Source organism: Oenanthe melanoleuca, chromosome Z, assembly GCF_029582105.1.
Source record: "Oenanthe melanoleuca isolate GR-GAL-2019-014 chromosome Z, OMel1.0, whole genome shotgun sequence".
NCBI classification, from domain to species: domain Eukaryota; kingdom Metazoa; phylum Chordata; class Aves; order Passeriformes; family Muscicapidae; genus Oenanthe; species Oenanthe melanoleuca.
In genome coordinates this window covers 75680786-75704178 of record NC_079362.1, presented here as the reverse complement: position 1 = coordinate 75704178, position 23393 = coordinate 75680786, and the positions used below count along the sequence as shown (strand labels likewise).

The 23393-nt window shown below is 45.7% G+C and overlaps 1 protein-coding gene across 1 annotated transcript in view; it reads left to right on the top strand.

The window, feature by feature from the left end:
• Window positions 1-23393, top strand: part of MYO5B (myosin VB) — a 156309-nt gene that overhangs the window by 88302 nt on the left and 44614 nt on the right. The window contains exons 15-20 of the mRNA XM_056514136.1: window positions 2207-2353; window positions 3654-3751; window positions 8225-8311; window positions 16908-17019; window positions 18461-18672; window positions 20442-20598. Of these exons, the coding sequence (XP_056370111.1) occupies window positions 2207-2353; window positions 3654-3751; window positions 8225-8311; window positions 16908-17019; window positions 18461-18672; window positions 20442-20598 (813 nt within the window). The remainder of the gene's footprint in view (window positions 1-2206; window positions 2354-3653; window positions 3752-8224; window positions 8312-16907; window positions 17020-18460; window positions 18673-20441; window positions 20599-23393) is intronic.

The following is a 23393-nucleotide window of genomic DNA, read 5'->3' as shown; positions in this document are numbered from 1 at the left end:
CATTCAGGAACAAGCACTGCTGTTACTGATACCAGGTGGATGGAGGGACCAGTGGCACTCCCAGTTGAGAAGATATTTGGAAACCCAGAGGATTTACCACATTGTCAGGTGTGAGAGCCTGTGCTGGATATCTTCACCAACACATGTTCCATCCATACCTCCTGTGTTTGCAGGAGCCAGAGCATCCCAGATGGTTGTGTGTCATCCACAGCTGTCAGGATGTCTTTTTTAGGGGTAGAGGGTCAGGTGAAGAAGGAGAGAGTGTCTATTTTGGTAGGAGTTGAGTGAGCTGCAGAGATAACAGTGATAACAGCTGGGAGCATGAAGCAGATCCTTAGCTGGTGCTGTTGTGGAGCCTGCAAGAAATTTGCTCATGTAATGCAAATAATTTCCTTCCCACAGTGGTGTTGAGGCTGCTGTCCTCACAAGCAGTGAGAACAGCCCCCAGGACAGGGCTGGGAGTGTTCCTGTCTCAGCCCAGGGATGTGGCAGAGAGCCAGGCACCCCTTCGTGGCACAGGGCTGGTCATTTATGTCTAAAAAGTGGTAAACCACAGCACTGTTCCTGGGATCTTGGTGGAAACACAACTTTTGGAGGAGCCTGAGGTGGGGGCAGGAGTGCTGTGCAGCTGCCACTGCCTTGTGCTGGTGGTTTTGGGGTGGGTTTTGGGCTTTGTGTGCCATGGATGTGGGGAATGTGGTTCTCTCCCTCCATCCCTGCTGCTGGGAGGCATCCTGGGGCCTTTGGCAGTGTCACCAGGCTGGAGCCCAGCTCAGGGGGTGACACATGACCTCCCACCTGCTGACAGAGAGGTTTTTTGCATTTAAGGGTTTCCCCTTTGAATGCAAGTGCAGCTGTGGCAGTAGCCAGTGTGGGAGCCTAGATGGATTCAAGATGTGGAAATTCAACAGCCCTGCTAACCAGACCAGATTAATGGTGATTTGCTTAAAATTCAGGTTCCCTAACCTAATGTAAATCTGAATATCCTGCTCCCTAAATAATAACAATAAAAAAGGCATTAACTGCATTTGCCAGCTCACCTGTTGTTTATGAAGTGGAAATGTTACTGGTGGCTTGCCAGGAATCCCAGGCTTAGGGATCTGTGCAGCTAGACTTGGTTCTTCCAGGGTTGTAGGGAGGTGGTGCTGCCCTGAAAGGTGGGTAATTAAGGAGGAAGTGTTTATCTCCCTTAATTTTTTGAAAAACAAGGGTGCCTCTGAGGCTGCTGCCTGTCCTCACAGGAGATCCTGTTCTTGATGCAGTCAGGGCTGGATAAATACCCTGAAACAAAGCCTTGGGAGCAGGAGTCACCTCATGTTCTGGAGGTTTTGTGCCTTGTCAAAACTTCAGCAAGCCAGCCTTTTATTTCTTTTTTCTTTTTCTTTTTCTTTTTCTTTTTCTTTTTCTTTTTCTTTTTCTTTTTCTTTTTCTTTTTCTTTTTCTTTTTCTTTTTCTTTTTCTTTTTCTTTTTCTTTTTCTTTTTCTTTTTCTTTTTCTTTTTCTTTCTTTTTCTTTTTCTTTTTCTTTTTCTTTTTCTTTTTCTTTTTCTTTTTCTTTTTCTTTTTCTTTTTCTTTTTCTTTTTCTTTTTCTTTTTCTTTTTCCCCTTTTCCCCTTTTCCCCTTTTCCCCTTTTCCCCTTTTCCCCTTTTCCCCTTTTCCCCTTTTTCTTTCCTTTCCTTTTCCTTTCCTTTTTTCCTCTTCCTCTTCCTCTTCCTCTTCCTCTTCCTTTTCCTTTTCCTTTTCCTTTTCCTTTTCCTTTTCCTTTCCCTTTCCCTTTCCCTTTCCCTTTTCCTTTTCCTTTTCCTTTTCCTTTTCCTTTTCCTTTTCCTTTTCCTTTTCCTTTTCCTTTTCCTTTTCCTTTTCCTTTTCCTTTTCCTTTCCCTTTCCCTTTCCCTTTCCCTTCTTTCCCTTTCCCTTTCCCTTTCCCTTTCCCTTTTCCTTTTCCTTTCCCTTTCCCTTTCCCTTTCCTTTTCCTTTCCCTTTCCCTCTGGTTTGATTTATTGCGCACAATTCAAGGTTCCATGAACTGCAGCACAGAATGGTCAGCTGTCCTGCTGATGTGGTTTATGTAGCCAACTCTTCCTGCTCTATATTTCTCACCCTTTTTTCCCTTCCAGCTTTAGGACGGGTGAGAAATGACCTGCAGTGGGAGCTGGGTGGGTTCACTCCCCAGCGAGAGGTGCTCAAGAGCTGCCTTTTGTTTCAGTATCAGATGGTAGCAGACTTGTTCCAGGAGGAGGAGGCTGCACCTGCTGTGCCCGTGAGAAGGAGAATGCCGCGGATCAACGTGCGCTCCGCCACGCCGCCCTTCAAAGCTGCCAACAAGGAGCACAGGAAAACCGTGGGACACCAGGTAATGCTGGGGGCGAGCCAGCAGCGGCAGAGCGATCCAGCTGACATCCTGCTGCCTCAGTTTGAGGCAGGGGTAAATTAAAAGGTGTTTGGGGTGGAAGGGGGCATCCCCGTGATCTCTGTTGTGTTTTGGAGGAGTTCTGGCAGTGTCCCTGGAGCAGCAGGTTTGAGTAGTCTTGACTGAAAGCGGCTGAGACATGGTCTGGGGAGGATGGAGGCCACTCTGGGATATCACACTGGGTATACTATGGAGCCCATAAATTGAAACAGCTTCAGAAACGGAGCATTGTTCCCCCTGAGGGCAGTCAAAGTGTTCAACATGGAGATTGTGCTGTGTCTTGGGTTGCAATAGAGGATATGGCCAGCAATGTGAATTCTGTCCCCATCTGTTAACCCAGCTGGGGCAGTGACCCTGATCTCCTGGCACACATTATCTGCTCATGGGCCATCTTTAAACCAGCTGGGCAATCATCTTCCCACAGCCCATCCTCCCTCCAGGAGATATCTCCTGTTAATGGCCAGTGAGTCCCAGGGCATGACTGATAAAATTCCATCATCCACTGGGAGATGCTCCAGTCAAAAAAAAAAGCCAAGCCTTTCCTATCTAAATAAAAAACCTAAAATTTTAAATAACAAGTTACCGTCTTTCCACTAAATTCCAAAAAAAACCCCACACCTTTTCCACATTATCCTGGACTTTCAGAGGAAAACTGCACCTTCTCCAGGAGCACTGCTCCAGCTGAACCACATCTGCCCCTGCAGGAGGATGCAGCCACCATTGAATGGGACTGTGCCAACACCCTGACTGACTGACGGGTGTCAGCTTGGATTCTGACTCTGGCAGGGTTTGGGATTGTTCTGTGTAATACTGCATTGCTATTTTAATTTTCTTAGTAAAAAACCTGTTATTCCTAATTCCCATATCTTTGCCTGAGAGCCCCTTAATTTCAAAATTATAATAATAATTTGGAGGAAGGGGGTTTATATTCTCCATTTCAAAGAGAAGCTCCTGTCTTTATTGGCAAACACCTGTCCTTCAAACCAAAACATGCTGTCTCCATCCTTGGAGATGTTTCCAAGACCCACCCAGGCAGAGTCCCAAGCTTTGTTGCTCACGAACTCTCTGAGCTGCAAACCCTCAACCCCGCAGTGTCTTCTCTGAGCTCCCCCTGCCCGTGCCGGGTCCATGGGGAGGTTCACGCTGTGTCACACCCACGGGTGGCTCGTGGCACCTGCTGCAGGGTCTGCAGGGTTGCAGCAGCTTCACCCCTCCTCCAGATGAGTGTTTTTTTGTCTTTCAGTTCCGCAACTCCCTGCACCTGCTGATGGAGACCCTGAACGCCACCACCCCGCACTACGTGCGCTGCATCAAGCCCAACGATGAGAAACTCCCCTTCAAGTGAGTGCCACTGCAGATGTGCAGATCTGTCCAGCTTTACAGCAGCAGAGCCTGCTTTGGGCCCTTGCCCCCTCCTTTTGATGTTGTTCCTGTGGCTGGAAGGTCGGTGTGGGTTGCTGGAGTCTCCTTTTTTGGGTTTCAGCAAGTGGGGTTTTGTGCCTCTGAAATGAAGAATTCAGGTTCTAAAAGTTCATAGATATGCTTTGCTAGTACTGAGCATCCTTGCTTTGCAGTAATAGGGTCTTTGTGCAATTTTAGTCTTAGACTTGCTTTGATTTAAATAATTGTAGTTCCAAACAGTGAAAAGAGAAAGAAACAAAAAGCAGAGATAAGTAGTGGGCTTGTAAAATGAACAAAAATGTCTTGGTGCTTCCAAAATAAATGGAGAAAAGGTAAAGATGTGGCTTGTATCAGCTTCAGGCAGGTTTCCAGGTGAGTGAGCAGCTGAAGCAAGAGGCCAGTCCTGATCCTCCTCTGTAGTTCAGAGACGTATCACAGGCACAAACACTGTGGGCAGGTAGTTGTTAGCCCTGTTTGACCTCTTCATCGTGGATTTGTGCCCAGTTTTCTTCTCTGTAACTCCAGGAATGCTTGGCCATTAGTATGCAGGGACCTTATAGATGTGATGTCCTCGAAAGGTACAAAGTGCAGGTGGTGACCTTTAGCTGTCAGTGCAATCCAGCAGCAGGGAGGCATCTCCCTGCAGCTGATCCAGGGCAGGCTGAGTGCTTCCAGTGAGCACTTAGGAGTGCAGAGACAGCTCCAGGAGAGTCCTGAAAGGAGGGCAAAGCTGCTCCAAACAGGCTCACCCTTGGTCGTGGTGTGCTGGGGGAGATGTATCCACCAGGAAACTTCCTGGCTTGACTCTTGTCCCCCTGCAAAAAGCAAAGTGATCATGGCAAGGAATTCAGAAACTGGTTTATATTTGCCTGATTCCTCAAATGAGTAGTTAACAGCCCTGGAGAGGGCTGGCTGTGCTGGTTTGGCAGTTCCTGTGCTCTGCTGATGTGTTTCAAACACCATTCTGTAGGTACTGGACATGCTCGGGGCCTTGATCTCCTGCTGCCTTTTGCAGGGGATTTAAATAAAATTATTGTTATTTAAATGAAATTCAGGATTACACAGTGTGATTGACTGTTTTCTTTAGATGGAGCACAAAATTATTCTCTGATTTGCTGCAGTGAGAGTGTGGTAGATGCTCTGGGTGGTGAAGTGGCTTCATCTTTCCAAGGAGTGTTTCCAAGACTCCATGTCCCTGCTTGGCTCTCCTTTCAGCTCATCTCTCTTCACTTCTCTGCCTTTGAACTTTCAAATTCAGTTTTTCTTGTGATGCTCGGGGTACAGTTAATATAATTCCATGGATGTGGTTTTCAGGGGGCAGTAATTGAATGAACTCAGCTGTATCCCTAAGATATTATGGTAGCAAGCACCAGGAGGATAATTCTGCCACTGCCTGCTCCTAGTCCAAGTGATAGCTCTGCCCAGTGTGATGCTACTATTGGTGAATGTCCAGTCTTGGGATTTTGGGAACAAATGACAGACCAAAATAGACACAAGGATGGTTCTGGATGGATTGCTTTAGGTTGTGGTGATGGGGTTGCAGCCTCATCCACAGGGGGTTCAGGTGTCTCCTGTGGGTGGTTCTGCAAGAGACTCTCCCCCCTCAGTCCTCAAGGATTGCTTAATAGACATTGTGACCTGGGGATTGCATTAAAGGTTGGTCTTGCTGCCACCAGCATGAGGAATTTGCATCTTTAGCTTGGCTCAAATAAAGTCACAGAATCCCAGGGGAGCACTGAGGTTGGAAAAGAGCTCCATGGAGTCCAAGCTGTGCCTGATCCCCACTGTGTCACCAGCCCAGAGCACTCAGTGCCACCTCCATCCCTTCCTGGGACACCTCCAGGGATGGGCACTCCAAACCCTCCTGGGCAATCCCTTCCAATTCCTGACCACTCTTTCCATGGATAAATTCCTGCTACTGTCCACCCTGAGCCCCCCCTGGCCCTGAGCCCATTCCCTCTCCTCCTGTCCCTGTTCCCTGGGATAAGATCCCAAATCCCCCCGGCTGTCCCCTCCTGTCAGGGAGTTGTGCAGAGCCACAAGGTCCCCCCTGAGCCTCCTTTTCTCCAGGCTCAGCCCCTTTCCAGCTCCCTCAGCCTCTCCTGGGGCTCCAGCCCCTTCCCAGCTCCTTCAGCAGCCCCTCATGGGATGTGCTCTCTAAAGCCTGTTTGCTTATGATAGAAGTGGTATTTAGAGACACATGCTGGAAAATGCTCAGTGCTGGGAAGCATTTCTGAAGTGAAACATCATCAGCATTGCTCCAGGTCAGCACTGAAGTGGTGTCTGTAGCATGCAGAACACTTGGTGTTATGTTTGTTGTTCAGTGAGAAAACAAGTTTTCTCCTTCTAAAACAACATTTTTCAGCTCACAAGAGCATTACACTCTTCATAAAATGAGATGCTTACCCTGGAGAATAGAGATGATGGAATGGCAGCTCTTCAGTACTTAGAGGGGCTACCACGAGGAGAACTCAACAGTGGCGTGTGGTGGGAGGACAGGAGCCAATGGCCCCAAATTCACGTGGGAAGTTCAGACTGGAGATAAATAAACATGTCTTTTTCTCCCTGAGGACAGTCTGTCCATGGAGCAGCCTGCCCAGAGAGGTTGTTCAGCCTCCACCTGTGGAGGTTTCTGTCAGTTTTGACTGGATAAACCCCTGAGCTGTGGGTCTGCCCCCACAGCTGTCCCAGCTTTGAAACACAGAGGGTTGGACTGGAGGCTTCTCTCTCACCCTTCATTCCTGCTTCACAACTTGCTGAAGGATCTGTAATGGAGCTGAGGGTCTCAGGCTACCATCCTGGAGGACACCTTGGCACCAGGCAGGGATGCTTGCTGCATCTGACTGCAGCTGGGTCTGAGGTTAGTTCCTGGTGGAGAAGTCTTCCAAAGAGAGATGTGCAAGGGGAATGCCTGACTTCAGGTTGTTCCTCTGTCAATTTTCATTTTAGATTCTGCTTCAGGCAGGGTTTGGAATCTCTGATTTGGGTTTCCAGGCAAAAACCAACCTGCCAGGTGCTTCTACTGCCATGGCAAGGAAAAGGAGTTTGTAATAAGGTGTATTGTCCCACTTTTAAGGTCTTAATTTCAGCGTTAGCCCATAGCTGGAGCTGTTGCTGATAGATGACTGCAGCCTCTCTGGTGACTGCATTTCACCCCCACTGAAATGGCAGGGCTCTGCTGCTTTGCAGAGTTTCCCTTGGATACAACAGAGATTGCCCTGGGATCTTCCAGGACACTTACCTGCCGATCTGCCAGTCCTGTTTATGATTTATTGTTATGGAAATTGCACCCTTGTGAGTTCTTCCTTGAAGTGAGTGACAGCCCAGACTGATTTTTCACCCTGCACAGTGTTCGTGGTGTTGCAGTGAATAACTTGCTTGTAGACTTGACAGGTCCAGGGAATTTAAAAAGGCAGAGAGAGAAGAAGGAGACTATTTTTCACACTGCTTTTGTACAGCAGAGAGCAGGCAGAATTATTCATGCAATCTTGACTTGCAGGTGTAAATATTTTGGGCTTTCAGGAAGGGAAAAGCTGGTGTTATATGAGAAGCTTTGTTCTGGAAACCTCACACAGCTATGGACATCTGCATCATGTGAATCCAAATTTAGTGCAAGGACATTTTCCAGAGGTGGAGAGCTGGAACCTCCTTGTGCATTCGGAGTCAGGGTGGAGGGAGGGAGCAGCCAGGGGGGATGCTGGCACCTGGACTCACTCTGTGCAGGCAGAGTCTGATCTGGGAGTGAGTTTTTGCCAGGAGCCAGAGAAAGCACTGCCCAAGTATTCAGCTGGAAGTTGCCATGAGGGTTTCTTGCACAAATTGCTGATAGAAATGAGAAGGCAATGGTGAGGGGTGATGGAAGCTTTAAAGAGGAGGGCAGAAACACCTTGAATTTCCAGGTGGTGCCTACCAAAGTCTTTAGTCTGGAACAGGAGCACCACTTTTCTTGGAAAACAGTCTAGAAACTTGTGGCATCTGTGAATTACTGGTTTTAGTATGGAACTGAATATATCTGACTGACTTTGCTGTTGAATTTGATTTCTGTAAACATGTTGTTGCCCTGATATCTGCAGGAGTGATTTGGCCTGGTTCACCAGGCAGCTTGTGGTAGGGTAGCCTATTCCCTTTTTATTGTGATTGTATTGCTTTTCAAAGCCAGGTAGGTTCTGGCTGTAGGCACTAATTAATGGCAGCAGGTGGTTATCCTATCCCAAGAATACCCCTGGCATTGATAGTAGGGTGTTAGCAAGGTTTCAAGCAAAAATCACAGAGGAAATTTGTGACATCTGTGCTTGAGCAGTAATGAGGAGAGGAGAGGGCAATTCCTGTCTCTGGAAGAGTCACTGTCAGGTGGGTTGGTGAGGTGGGTTCCCCTTCACTGTGTGTTAATGTCTGTCCCAAATCCACCTGCAGGTTTGATCCAAAGAGAGCAGTGCAGCAGCTGAGAGCCTGTGGGGTGCTGGAGACCATCCGGATCAGTGCAGCTGCCTTCCCTTCCAGGTACTGGGCTGGAATTCCCTGGGATTCACCACAGCATTGAACTGAATGGTCTTTGAATGATCTTGAGTGAGTATGTCCTTCAGGAATTCAGAAGAGGCAGCTCTCAGCCTCAAACCACCCAGCCTTAAGGCTGGAGCCCCTCTGCTCTGGAGCCAGGCTGGCAGAGCTGGGGGTGCTCAGCTGCACAAGAGAAGCTCCAGGGAGAGCTCAGAGCCCCTGCCAGGGCCTGAAGGGGCTCCAGGAGAGCTGCACAGGGACTGGGGACAAGGCATGCAGGGACAGGACACAGGCAATGGCTCCCAGTGCCAGAGGGCAGGGCTGGATGGGATATTGGGAAGGAATTGCTGGTGGGAGGGTGGGCAGGCCCTGGCACAGGGTGCCCAGAGCAGCTGTGGCTGCTCCTGGATCCCTGGCAGTGCCCAAGGCCAGGCTGGATGGGAATTGGAGCAGCCTGGGACAGTGGAAGGTGTCCCTGCCATGGCAGGGGTGGCACTGGATGAGTTTAAAGACTCTTCCAAACAAAACCATTCTGTGATTTTCTGGGGTGAGGGAGGGAGAAGAAAACACTTGTGTTTCCAGGACTGTGTTTGTTTGGGTTAGTTTATATTCAGGATAGATCTTCTGCTTTTTATACATATTTTTTTTTTCATTTTGCAAAACTCCCATTGTGTCCTGGGTTCCTCAAGTCTCAGAGATTCATTGTCAATCAAAGAGCTGCAAAGTGGGGCTGGCAGAGGGTGTGTTGTTCTGGTCCTTTCAGTTTGGTCCTGAGAGGAAATTTGCTCTGATGAAACCTCTGAAAAAGCAGGCAAAGGAATTCAGCTTTGATCCTGTACCTAGGTGGACATCAAGTAACAAAACAGCAGCTCTGGAAGCAGGCATTGCCCTAAGGGACTTCTTCCCTTTTTGCCTGAAACCCCTTCCACTGTTCAATTTGCTTTTCTTTGTGTTTTGCTTTTCCTGGCTTCAGTCATCTGCTGCAATCCTCATTTCAGCCAAAAAAAAAAAAAAAGAAGAAAAAATTGATTCTACTTGCAGAGAAAGAAAATAAGGGTTGTAAATTATTGTTGTAGACTTTTACACTGCACATCCAGAGGATCCTGGGCTTCAAACTCTTGCATCATAAAAAGGAGGGTTACGGGTGGTGTGGCTCTTGCTGATTGAGATGTAAAATTCAAAAGAGGTTTTTAAGGCCTAATAAATCAGGAAACACAGACTATACATAAGTCCTGAAGATGACAAGGGCAAATAATTCTAGAAATGCATCAATTGCATTTTAGTGCCAAGCAGCTTTGTGTTAATGTCAGCAAAGCCATCAGCCCCCTTTTTCCACAGAACAAAGAAGTTATAAATATGCTCAGTGGAGAGCGTGATGTGGAGCACCGTGAGAAGCTCAGAATTTTGGGGAGGAGCGTGCTACTCTCCTCTCCTGAAGAGCTGAGGAGGGTTTCTGGGGCAGCAGCTGCATGTTGGGGTGGCTCTGCTGCCCTTCCCCTCTGTTGGCCAGTGATGGGCTACTGCCTGGCCAGATGGGTCCAGCTGCTTAAGGAGCAAAAAGGGAAAATAGAAGAGGGGAAAAAAAAAAAAAACTCTCATGTAAATCTATTTCTGTCTGTCCTCTGCAGTGTGGGAGGGTGGAGATCTGTTTCCTCATGTTGGGAATCTGACCCTGTGAAGGAGACCCAGCACCACCTTTGGCTCTCATCATCTTCTGTGGAAACAGCCAGAAAAAAAGCTGCTGCTCTATTGCATGGTCACTAATCCATGGTGGGGAATCAAAAATTCCAGCCCATGGGTTGTCTTATTGCCATCTTTGTTGCCACACAGATGCACCAGTCCTCATGTAGCAAAGGCCCTGAACAATGAAAAATCTGGTTTTTTCACTTGGAAGAGGCCAGAGAGATGGAGTTCTTTGCTCTGTGCAAGCAGTCATGCTGCCCAGTGCAGTCTGGCCCTGGCTCTGCTGTGGAGGGTCCTGGGGGAGTCTGGGGAGCTCTGACCTGTGCTTTTTTTGTGTGTTTTATGAGATTTGTTACTGGTCTTGTCATGGCTGCACAGATACCCTGTTCCTCTCCATTCATGATTATCCTGCAGGTTTGTAGCATTTTTCCATTTCTGCTCACTTAACTGCAGTTTAGACCCCACAGCACTAAAATCAATGTAAAATTAATAACTGGAGAGGGAGAGCAGAGGGGAGAAACCACTGCTGCACCTGGAGACCAGCCAGGATCTATTGACAGCCAAGAATTGACCAGTGCAAGGACCTCTCCACCCTGACAGACCAAAAAATGATGGTCTCAGCTCTGCTTGCGTGCTTTTGACTATGAGATCTTTCCCCAGCACTCTACAAATACAGAACTATTCCATCACTGCAACTTCTCAGCTCCTGTTCTTCCAAACAAAGAGACAAAAAAAAAAGGGTGCAAAAAGCTGCTTCAGCCTTTCAGAGTGACCTTCTCCAAAGTTTGTGGTGCTTGAAGGACAGATTTGTGTATTTTAGTATTTCTAGGATATTTATTATTGTGTATAGGGACAGCTCTGCACCAAATAGAATACTCATTTTGGGCTCTGGTACTTCTTTATCTTCCTTACTCACAAAATTCCAGTCTTGAAAATCCAGACCCAGGAGCTGGATGGTGTCATTGAAGTATTGTGAATAATCTGTGTATTTAAATTGACTTTATAAACCATCTCAGGAAAAGATGCTCCCTCAGGATCTTGTTTTGTAGGAAAAGTAACAAATTTTTTAGTTCTTTCTGCAGTTTTACATGTGATCCCTCTCAGTTTTCATCACAGTGAGCATTGATTATTCCTCTGTATTTCCTTATATTTTGAGACAAGTTGAGCTTATATTGCTTGATTAAGGATCAAGCCAAAAAGGAGAGTCATTGCTTTAAACTTAAACTCCATGTGAAGGCTCTGAATTTGGAATAATTTAAAATAATTATAGAAAAGTTGATTTTCTTGAGTTTTGCTTTGCTTGGGTGTGAGCAATTAGCCTGTAAAGCAACAAGGAATTTCCAAATTAGTTTATCTCAAGGTAAGTTTTATCCAGAAACAATAGAAAAACTCTTATTTTCAGCCTGTAATGTTTACCTCTGCATACATTCCAGCATGCTGTCACAAGAGTAACTTTCTGAAGGTGATGTGGCTTTGAGTCAGAATTCTCTGGATAAAACCACCTGCTGCTGAAGACTAATGTTCTGAGTCTTTAACAATTTTTTTTTTACCTCTAAGAAAAGAAATAATTTTTAATACAAGTTGTAGTTGTTCAGGCAGTGTAAGTCGCAGAAATTTGAAGCCTTGGGCTCCCCACTTGGGGTGTGCCTGGGTTTATTTTACCATTTCCATGGTAGGCTGCGCTCTGGCTGTGTCTGAAATAAATTGAAAATGTATCATTTGCCTCGAAATGTTACTCAGCAGTTAAGAAATCTGTATCTGTGAGGGTGTGCATAAATGACTGTGATGAATGGACTGTCTGAGGTGTGTAGGTAGTAAATCTATCATCAGCTTTCCTTGGGTAAAGCGTGGAAGATGTCTCTGTGCTGTAAAACCATTCATCTTCTTTACACAAACTGGCTGCACTGAGATGAATCTGTAGAGCACTAATTGGTGCAGATCCCCACAAATAGCAAAACACTCTTTAAAACAAGTTTTAAAATTGGTTCTATCAGAGCTGTGCATTTTTTTGCCTGCTGTTTTTGGTGGTTTCCAGTCAGTGGTCCAGCAGCAGTCATCTCCCACCATGCCATCACTCTAAATAACCTCATCATTGCAGTTCTCTCTGAAATTCCCTCTCTGGAGTTGTTATGTATTTATAGTTTAAGTATCCTTGGCATTTGGCTGCTCGCTGTCAGATGCAGCATTTCTGGATCAATTCAGTGTGAAATCCCAGCTGCTAAACTCTATAAACATTAAACACTTATAATTGAAAACCATCGTGGACATCCTTGGATATATAATTTTTTTTTTGTGGAATGTGCCTTTAGCTGTCTGGCTGTCATTTCAGGATAACAAGACCTATAAATTGCTTTGGCTGCCAACAGTTCTGTTTGCCCACTCCCAACAAAGGTGTAATATGTAAATGAAGGGATTTTCCCCCCCTTGTTTTTCCCTTTGAATATATTCCAGCTAATTTCCAGCCAGGCATATTTTAGAGATAATTGAAAGTCAAATCTGCTCTGCTGCAGTAAACAAGACAAGAGAAATTTTGTCCCTGAACTGCAGTTTCTTGGAATAATTTCATGTAAAATCTTGGCCCTGAGATTGAACCTGCACCCCTCCAGACACGTTTTGGTTCCTCTGGAAAGGATCAATATCATCCAGCTCCTTCCTGCTTAAAATGTTGACCCCTTCAGGGGAGGGTGCCTTGTGGTGCTGCCAGGATTTTTTACACAAAACTGAGTTTGCTCAGTACTTGGGATGGTCTTGGGTGATAGGGACAGTTAATTTGTTTACTCTGAGTGGAAGCATTTCACGTTCAGTTATTTCAGGGTACCAAAATAAACCATGTTATGGTTAAGAGTTTGAAGCTTTTCTGACCTATTACAGTCCTTTCAGCTGTTCACTTTGTGCAGCTGGTGTAGCATTGCTGTAATAACCCTGAAACAATGGGTTGTGGATATTTTGGGCAGTTGCTGACTGCTTGGAAAGATGCTTTTTGGAGGCTTCCTTAGAATGTCAACCCCAGTTTCCTACCCACATTCTCCCTTTAATCTGATGTTGTAATAAACCCAGCTGGCTCTGCTCAGGTCCATAACCCCTCAGTTTTGGGCAGGAGCAGCCTCTTTGCTTTGCACCTGGCTGCATTTTTGTGTAAAACATTCAAATCTGATTGCTAAAACTACAGGGGAAAAAAGAAAAAAAAATCCGTGGTGTGTGCTACAGCTTATTCCCTCTGTTTCCTGTTGGTGACAAAGATTTTCTGGGCTGACCAAGTCTCAGGCTCCCAGCCAAACATCATCCTTGTGCTTGAGCCCAAGGAGGGGTTTTTACACAGGCATAGGTCATTTTTCTGCATCCTTCAGTTCCTTTTATTGCCTTTCCCCCTTAGTGACCTGTGCTGACATCAAAGCAGAATTCAGCAGCTTGAGGTTGGCTTGATCTCAGTTTGAGTAGCATCTGTCCTTTGTGCCTCCTCCTTCCTGTTTGTAAGTTTTGCAGGTATAAACACCCCCCTGGTTCCATCTCTTTTCTCTGCACCACTTCTCTGGACCTTAAAACTTGATAAAAACATGGAGTTGTATTAATTTACTGTCCCTTGGTGGTTTCCAGCCCCCAGCACTGAGCCTTGCCCACGCTGTGTGTTGTGTGGCAACTTATGAAGCACCTGAAATCTGGGTTTTATTTGATACCTGTCCCCAGATTGAGCTGAGGTTCAACTTCCCATAGTCTTTCCTGACCTGCTAAGCTGTGAGGTAGCACAGCACATCCTTTGTCTCCTGCTGAGAGTCAGTGTGTGTGGTTTGGCGAGCATGAAATAAGTTTTTTTGTTTGTTTGTTTGTTTTTGTGGTTTTTTTTCCCTTCCCCAAGTGGAAATGAAGACATTGTACCTAAAAAAAAAAAATCTTTGTGCAGAAAAACAATTTTAAAAGCATGTGTACAGCAAAGCACTGAGCTTCAGTGTTTTTGCACTGGAGAAATCTCCTTTGCAGGGCTGGGGGATCATGTTTGTTTCTCTTAGAGCACATAGTTGTAAGGAAATTTTATACAGCTTTGTGCCTTGAGTGGCTCAGTGAGGCATTTTACATTAAACCTGAGTGCTTTAATTGTTCCTTTCTCCGGGGAGGATTCTGTAGCAGCACCTGTGAACCCCTGCAGCTTTCTTTTGCTGGTGAGCTGGGGTGGCAAATATCCCAGTGAAACTGCTGATGGGCTGGCTGAGCCTTGGTGTGGCACAGATTTTGTGTTTTGTGACAATAGTGCAGGTGCAGGGTGGTGTCAGGGAGTGGTGAGAGCACGAGTGGGGCAGTTCTGTGCCCTGGGGGTGCAGGAAAAGGGGCTCTGAACCTCTGGGAGATGTGGAAAAGGGGCTGTGGATGCCACCAGTCCTGATAAACTCCTCGACAGAAACCAGGGGAAGGATTCCCTGGCTCTTCCTTGACTTACTCCTGAAAAGTGAATAATTTTTATTAAGGATGGACGTGGAAAATCAGCTTTTGCCACCTTGGAAAATGAGAACAGCAGGCTCTGGGGGAAGACCCACTGTGTTGTGGCCCATGATGTATTTTTGAGGAATTCCTGCAGGTGTCTGACTCCTGTTGGTGAGCAGCTGTGGGATCTCCATCTCTGCCTTGCTGTGGAAGGTGATGGGTTTTGCTTTCTGCCCAGCTTGGACATGTGCCCTGAGTTCCACATTCTGCCTCTTCACCATCTGCTCTTTGCTGCAAGAGCCTGGGTGGCACCTGCAGGGTGATTTTTTTTTTCTCCAGATATCAGCAGTTAATGATGTCAGTGCCTGAGCTGACTCTGGCAGGTTAATGGGAATACTCCCTCCTCCTCTTTTCCCCATCCCAGGCTTTCCCTGGCTTGGGAGCAATACAGAGCCAGCCAGGATATCTCCATCCTTGTGTGCCTGGCTGGGTGCCTGGGGCACTGCATGCTCTGCTTCTCCTCTCAGGTTTGATTTGGAGCTGTGTAAACGCCCGGCTTAAAATGAAAACGGGTTTTATTTGCACAATGCAAAATGGGAAATGTAATTATAAAACATGGGAGGCACTGGGAAAGCAAAGAGAAGGCAAGTTTGAGTCAATCCCTACAGGACACAAGCTTGTAGTCTTGCATAATCTTTGTGTTCAGTTTTTACCCCAGAGGAACTCCCTATAGCTAACATCTTATTTTTTTTTAGTGGTAATCCAGCACTTTTGGTTATTTGAGAGTGGGTAGCCTTAGCTGCCTGGCCTCAGGACTAGCCCATGGAGACAGAGATTAAATCAGCACTAAATCTGGCTGCTCTAGAACCAATCTGAGCATTCTGACCATGGGAAATCCTTTCATCACAGTTTCCCTCTTGCTTCCTATTTTACCTTTGGCTTCAGGTGCAATCTTAAGGGTACTGTGGTTTTTGCCAGTCCTGTAATCTTTGCTAGTTGTGTCCTGGGTGCTGTGTGTCCTTGCAGGAGCTGTTTGTGGCTTCCCAGTCCTTACCAGTCCTTTCCCCCCCCATTTTCTCTCTTCATTCCCATTGCAAACATTTCCTTCTGCCGTGCTCTTTTAATTAGTGTATTGCTTCTAATGAAAAAAAAAAAAGAAGTGTTGCCTTTCCTCCCCTTTTCTGAAGTCACAAAAAGCTCTGTTGGTTCTGTGTTGTGAAATCAGCAATCTGCCTATCTTGGCAAACACCACAGCTTCCAGCCTTCAAGGTGTTTGGTGAGAGGTGTCAGCAGCTGGAGTTTGATTGTGCAGGTCCCTTCCAGCTTCATGAACTATTCTGTTCCATGAAATATTTTGTAGAGCTGGCAGCTGTGACTGCTCAGGGGGTCTCCCTCAGCCTCACCACTGCAAACTGGCCTGTCACAAGCATTGCTCTGGCCCTTTGCAGTTTATTTTCCCTCCCACACTTTTAATCCCTGGAAGTGTAAAAATAAAGAGAATTTGGTGCAGTAAATCAAAAGTTAAGGTGTGCATGGGGCTTCTGGGTGAACAGGAATGCTGTGTGGCAGCTCTTCACAGTGTGTTCTCATCCTCATTGCCAGAGCATCCCTGCAGGTAAGGATCAAGCTCACAGGTGGTTTTGTTGAGTGAGGACAGAAATCAAATTCTCTGTGATTCTCTGCAGTCTCCCTTTGATGTTTGTTATGCATATTTTGTTGGAATATCAACATGTCATTCTGAACATTACTGGAAAAGGCTGGTGTTAATTAAAAATTCAGGTTTTGAGGGGTTCATAACTCACTGTGTTAATTTAGAGAAGGCTGAAACAATTTCAGGATCACAGTCTGCAGGCTCTACATCTGTCAACAGCAGCAGGAGATGATATTTCCTTAGCAGTAGGATACAATGCTCTAATTCCTTTAATTAGTGTTGCCTGTTTGGAAGTTTTGCTGCTGGAGATGGTGAGGAATCTTCCAAGGAGCTGCTTTGTCTTTCCAGAGCCAAAGGATTTTGTGTTTGTTTGAAGGGTGTTAGTCACAGACCTCAAGATGGAGCAATTAGTGAGTCAATTGATTTAGATTAGTATTCAGCAGAGCTTGGGAACACAAAATACAAAAAGTATCTATTTGATTCATACTCTATAACTTTGAGATTGCTGTATAATTTTTATTTTTGAGCAATCACTAGATCCATGATTTCTCCAAAGTCAGGTTCTCTTTTCTGACAGGAACAGCATTATTGCATTTGAGTGGTAAAGAGCAGCAGATTGGGAAACACATCAGGGATGAAAACAACCTAGAAGGGTCTTGATATGGTCATTCAGTGTCTGAGACTGGGGCCAGGCTGTGGGTGAGCAGCTCCTTTTGGATGGATTTGGTCCTTGCTGAGGGTAGTGCTGAGAAATCCCTTGAAATATCTTACTCTTTGACTCGTCTGTGGCTCTTTATTTTAATGAAAGAGTGCCCAGCATGCAGACTAACCCAGTGTGTGCTTTGCTTTCAGGTGGTCCTACCCTGACTTTTTCAATAGGTACCGTGTGCTTATGAACAAGAGAGACCTCTCTAAGAACGACAAGAAGCAGATCTGCCAGACCCTGTTGAAAGACCTCATTAAGGTGAGCTGGGACCAGATCTTTTAAAAGTGATTTTAAAAGCATGTAACTCATGGCTTTGATGTGGTCTGAAATTGCTCCAGCTTCACCTGCTGCTTGTGCAGGTGCTTCTCCACCCCAAAATGAGGGAGTCTGGCAAGGAGGTGGCAGGAGAAAGTGGGACATGGGATTTCTTGGTTGTGGTCATGAGGAATAAATAATTTCAGTGCTGGTGAAGTCCAGAGTTTGCTGTCACTGGCTGGACATGAATGAGTGGCTGCTTCCAAAAATTGTGTATCCCAAGCCCCTCCTTCTGCTTTTGTCCAGCCACAGCTGGAGCACATTTCAGAGGTCCAGCCTGGGAGAGCGTCATGAACCTTAGTCAATCATTAAATGCCTGTTTGCACAAATGAGTAAGGGAAAAGTGCAGTAAATGCCTTATCTTGATGTGTGGGAGACTTTCCAGGCACTATGTGGAAAAAACATCCCATAGACCGGGAATTTCTTACCATCAATTAATCAGAAGGGTTTGCCACCTCTCCTTACCAAAGCTTTACTGCTTGCTTGCATGCATTATTTTTAAATTGCAAATGTGCATGCAAAGGTTTCTTGCTGTTGAGTGGCCAGAAATGTGCACAGCACCTCAGACAGGTTTTAGTGTTTGATCTCTTGTTTTCCTGTGTGATTTTGAGGAATTTACCCAATTGGGTTCCTCTTGTTGCTTTTTGCACCCAGTGTTACCCTTGATTGCAGAACCTTTTGCATCACATGTATGATCTTGTAGATCTGAATGGTAATCTTTTTGAGAAAGAAATATTTTTCTTGAAGTGCTGTGGTGTTGCATATCTTGTCTGGTACAGTAGAAGACCAGACCTGCCCATGGCAGGGAGGTTGGTTATATATGAGGTTTAAGGTTCCCTCCAACCTAAACAATTTTGTGATTCTGTGATTATTTATATTAAAACCAACAAATAAAAAAAAACAAAACCAAACAAAAAAACCAACCGTCCCCAAAGAAACAAGAAAACAAAATCAAAACACCCCCAAATAAACAACAGCACCACAGAAAACGAAAACACAACAACAACAACAAAAAACTCCAAACCAACCAAGCAAAAATATCCACAAAACACAAAAAACCCAACCTAAAATCCACTTCAATATCTGTGTAAATATATGGAGTTTAAGACTGAGTCCTAGTGCTGCATTCCTTAATGGGTGTGTAGAGGCTCAAATGGAGTAAGTCTAATAAGTCTAATGGTATCTGATAATGTCTAATAAGTCTAATAATCTAATGTGTCTAATAATGGAGTCTAATAATATCTTCATTACCAAATTAAGAAGATATGTGAGTGGATAAATTTGATTTTACTCTGTATCTACCGATCAATTTAGACTGAAAACAAAAAGAAGAAAAGTAATGTTTTCCTCAATTAAATGTAGTTTCCTTTATGCTTTTGAAAAGGATCCAGACAAGTTCCAGTTTGGCCGTACCAAGATCTTTTTCCGTGCAGGCCAGGTGGCATATCTGGAGAAACTGAGGGCAGATAAGTTCAGAGCTGCCACCATCATGATCCAGAAGACAGTGAGGGGCTGGCTGCAGAGGGCCAAGTACCAGAGGCTGAGACGAGCCACCCTCACCCTGCAGCGCTTTGCCCGCGGGCACCTGGAACGCAGGTGGGTCCTGGGCAGCCCCAGAGCGGGGCCAGCTGGGAGCTCAAGTGGGAAAACACCTCCAGCCACCCGTGTTTTCACTCTGTTGCATCTTCTAGAGCTTAAACTTGGGGGTTTTGTATGAGGGGCTTTGAGGATGCTCTGAAATGCTCCTGAAAGCGAGGCGTGTGGTGTGTAGCACTCTGGTGGGAGTTTCTGGGCTGAAGGTGGGACTTATTTCTGGCCCCCCTTCTCCAGTTTTATTTAGGGGCAAGAGGTAAAAATTATTTACCTCCAACTGGTTTCATATCTACATTGATTTAATTTCTGGGTGCTGGCCAAGGTCATTACATAGACAATCTGGTTATAATGCAATGACTATTGTGCTCTGAAGGATTTAGGTGAAAGTGTTTCACAGAACTAATATTTTCCTGGGACTGCCTTTGGTAAAGGGCATTTAGATCAGCCAGGGAAGAGCTGCCTAGTTGGTATGCACTCCTCCCCTGCAGGGACCAGGTTTGTGTCTCTGAGATGTCCAGGGGGAGTTCTCAGGACTGATTGGCTGTATCCTTTGTAATGAGGAAAATCACTCCAAATCACTGGCAGGGGGGCTGTGTACAGCAGATAATAGCAGAGACCAGAGAAAGTTAACACTTTCTGTGCAGGAACTTGTGTCACTGGCTTTCTGTAGAGTGAGAAGAGTAGGGCTGAAGAATGGGCTGCTGGTGGCAGGTGTGAGGTGGGTGTGAAAGGGCAGTGAAGCAATGGAACAGCATCCCAACACACTGGCCACATTCCTTCTTTTAGCCCTTCTTCAAGTCAGACAATTACCAGAACACCAGAGATGCTAGCTGAATTTGTGGTGTAATTTGTGGTTGTGAAAGGGGTTGGTGTCAGGGAGAACCAACTGCTGCAGAGTTTCTTCTACATAATTTTTCAGTTCTCCTCTTTGTGCAGGGATTGTAGGGTCGGATGGCACCTGTAAGTAACTACTGTCTCTTTTTTACAGACCATCCCTTATTCTCTTCAGGAAGCCCTGGCTCAGTGGGTCCTAATGAGAAACCATTTGCCTCAATCAAAGCAATACATAAACCAATCTGATGTGGCTCTTAGTTTTGATATGCTTTTCATGAAATAAAAGAAGTGGATCAAATTTCTGTATAATGCTGCATGCTGAGAGCACTAAATGAATCATAAATGCAGCAAAACAAGCTAATTATCAAATTAAATTGAGGGTTTATGGGGCAGTTATTAACTGGTGTAACAGCAAATTGAACATGAGTTCAGCTGGAGAATGGGAGCAACGTGGTGCGGAGTTGACCACATCCCTCGTTATTTACTGTCTGTGAATTGCTCGAGGCTCTGCTCAGGAATGTTGCCAAAGCAGTGCACACCAGTTTAAATGTCAAATGAAGTTGCTGCTGTTTTCCCTGAGCCAGTAGATACCCTGTGTGACGTGTGCTTTTTATAGTCAGGGAAGCGATGGAGCCAACCTGGGTGCTGATTGACACAAGGACACGAGGCAGAGAGTTCAAACCAAGGAAAACCTGGGGAATACTTGGGTTTAATGCTGCTTGGGAACAATGAGGTGTGTTGATCTGTGGTTCCAGTGCTCCTGGCTGCTGTCTGATAGCATGGAGGCTTTCTTAGCCCAGCTATTTGGGGTGGTCTTTCCTGAACACCATCAAGCCACATCGGTCAAAAGGTTTTCCTCTCCCCCTGGTTTAAAACTTACTGCATCAGAAAGAAGTGGAGTTTATTTTCCCTGCTTACCCTCCTCCTGTGTATTGCAGGCATTTTGAGAACCTGAGGAGGACGAGGGCTGCCATCATCTTGCAGAAGCAGTACCGGATGGTGCGGATGCGCCGGGCGTTCCTGAGGGTCCGCAACGCCACCCTCACCATCCAGGCTTTTGCTCGGGGCATGTTTGTCAGGAGGATTTACCACCAGGTACACCTCCAGGAGGGTCTTTGCGTGGGGAAGGAACCTTTATGTTTATTTCTGCGGTGTGTTTGTTGTGGCTGTGTTGATGTTTGTGAAGCTGACAGTCCCCCAGTGCTGCCGGAGAACGGATAGTGTCGGTGAGCTTTTCTATTTAAAGCTGTGCAAGCAAAAAACATTTTGGTAGCAGCACCTCAGCAGAGCAGCTAAATGGAGTCATTGTGGTGCTGGGAGGTGTTGTGGAGATGTGGAAATGTCATCTGATCTAACCTATGCTCTGCTAAAACCTCCCCATCCCAGTGTGTGACATTGTGTGTATGTCAGAGCTGCATGCAGGAGCTGTTCCCACTTGGGTAGGAAGACAAGGAGGGTCTGTCATGGAAAGCAGTAAGACAATTGTTGGGAGAAATATCTCTTTAATTAGGTTTTACCTTTATCTTTCTGTGCTAAGCCAGGAGTGGGACACACAAGATTTAAGAGTTTCATGACAGCAGTGATACAGTGAGAAAACATTAAATCCTGGGGTGGTTTGGGTGTAGGAGACCTTAAAAATCACCTCATTCTATCCCAGCCATGGACAGGGACACCTTCCAGTGTCCCAGGTTGCTCCAAGCCCTGTCCAACCTGGCCCTGGACACTGCCAGGGATCCAGGGGCAGCCACAGCTGCTCTGGGCACCCTGTGCCAGGGCCTGCCCACCCTCCCACCAGCAATTCCTTCCCAATATCCCATCCAGCCCTGCCCTCTGGCACTGGGAGCCATTGCCTGTGTTCTGTCCCTCCATGCCTTGTCCAAAGTCCTTCTCCAGCTACTTTCTGTCAGGAAACTGAGAACAGCTTTGGAGAATCTGTCCACTCCTCAGACCCAGCACTGTGTTGTTGTTTACCTAAATTGGTGCCTAAACTGGGCTGTGAGGCTACTCCAAGAAGTGAGAGGCATCCTGAGCATATTCCTGGAAATAATTGAAGCTACTTGGACTCCTGGTGACCTCCTAGACCAGGGTTGTCCTTTGAGGCACAGCAGCTGGTGGTAAGGAAGTTGTGCTGCCACTGCTTTTTCAGCATATATTTTTTAAATTGGAAGCTTCTGCAGGGGAGGCAGCTGGTCCAGCAGTTAAAATCTCCATCTGGTCCAGCAGAGATTCAGGGCCACCCAAATCTTTACCAGGTGTGAAGTTGGCTGAGGGCCAGGCCTCTCTAATCTGAACATCCTTAGTCTCTGGAGCACCTGGGTATGGTTATAGATACAGGTGTTGGTTCCAGTGCATGTTCCATAACAGATGCAGGGCTATGGGTGATGATCTATGGGATGTAGGCATGCCCAGTGCCCACCCAAATTTTGCTATAAAGCTGAAATAAGTCCATTAGGCAATGCAGTGGGCTTTCTTCTACCTCTTTGGGGTTCCCTCAATTTCCCCATTTCTGAATGCCAAGGCTGGATACAAGAAAAGCTCATTTCACAGTGATTCTTGCTGCATCCTAAATTCATATAATCCCTTTATTTTGAATTAAAATTTGCAACTGCAAAGGAAGCCTTAGGGTGAAACAAAATGTTTGTAAGAGAAGCTGATAGGATAACCTTTTCTGAGACATCTTAACCCAAACTAATAACAATAAAACATCTTGTAATCTTAAAATTCTTTTATTTATTTCCTTAGCAGATTGAAGCATGAGGAACATATTAACAACATGCTGTTTGTATCTCTAAAATGTCAGCCTTCAGTTTTAGAGGACAAAATTGATCTGCCACTGACCGACAAGATAACTGCAAATTTTGGGGAAGAAATTCAATGCCTACATGCCAGAAATTTCATGAAAGCAGATAAAAATTACTAGGAATTGAATTGTACTAGAGAACTGGCTGCAGACTGTAGTGAAAGGACTCATGGTTTTATTTGAAGGTTATCCACATGATATGAAATCCCATCAGGACATCATTTATCTGCAGTAAAAATTATCATAATGCAGAGGTGGAACACAGAAAAAAAATCTACAGATCTATTCTGGTGTGGGGGATGCCTGATGCTGAGGGGACAGTAAGTGCAGTGCTAGGTGTTGGTGTGTCTGTTAATGACTGTTTATGACTGTTTAGCACTGGTGAATGTCAGCACTATTCTGGGGTGGTGTACGAAGTCACACTTGAGCCCAGATGTCACCTGCTCCCACCAAGTCCTCACAGCCAGGAGGACTCATGTCACTGACATCCCCTCATGTCACTGACCAAGCAAGTCTTTAGTTTGAGACCAGGCTGGCTCCTAGGAGAGGTCTGGTGTGTCCTGCCTGCGTCAGCTGGAAGCAGAGCCTGCAGAAGCCTCCATGAGCAGGGTTGGAAGTACTGTCCATGAAAGAGGATATAAAAGAACAGCTTCCATTTCCAGCCATCAGCCCCTGCATCTACCAGGATGTTCCTTGGAGGAGAAGCCCTTTCCAAGGCAGTTTGGGAAGTGTTTAATGTTCGTTGCAGCCAAACCAGAGTTGGTGTACAGGTGACCTTCCAGGAATGTCGCTATAGACTAGGAACGGCGAATGATATAGCAGTACATGACTTCCTTCAGAGGCAGAAAAGAAGTGATTTATTAAAAAAGCAACTTAGCTTTTATAGACTAGATTGTGGAACACAGGATAGAAAGAGTTTATTGGCCCAGGAAAGGCAACACCTGCTGAAAACATGCTTTTACCAAAACATCATGTAGCTCACACACTGTTCTATGATCAACACCAGGTGCCAATTTTTGTTATTAATTCCTTCGCTTCTGTTTTCTTTGAGCAGTTTGGAAAATGCAAGCTGCATCTTTCCCTGAATCTT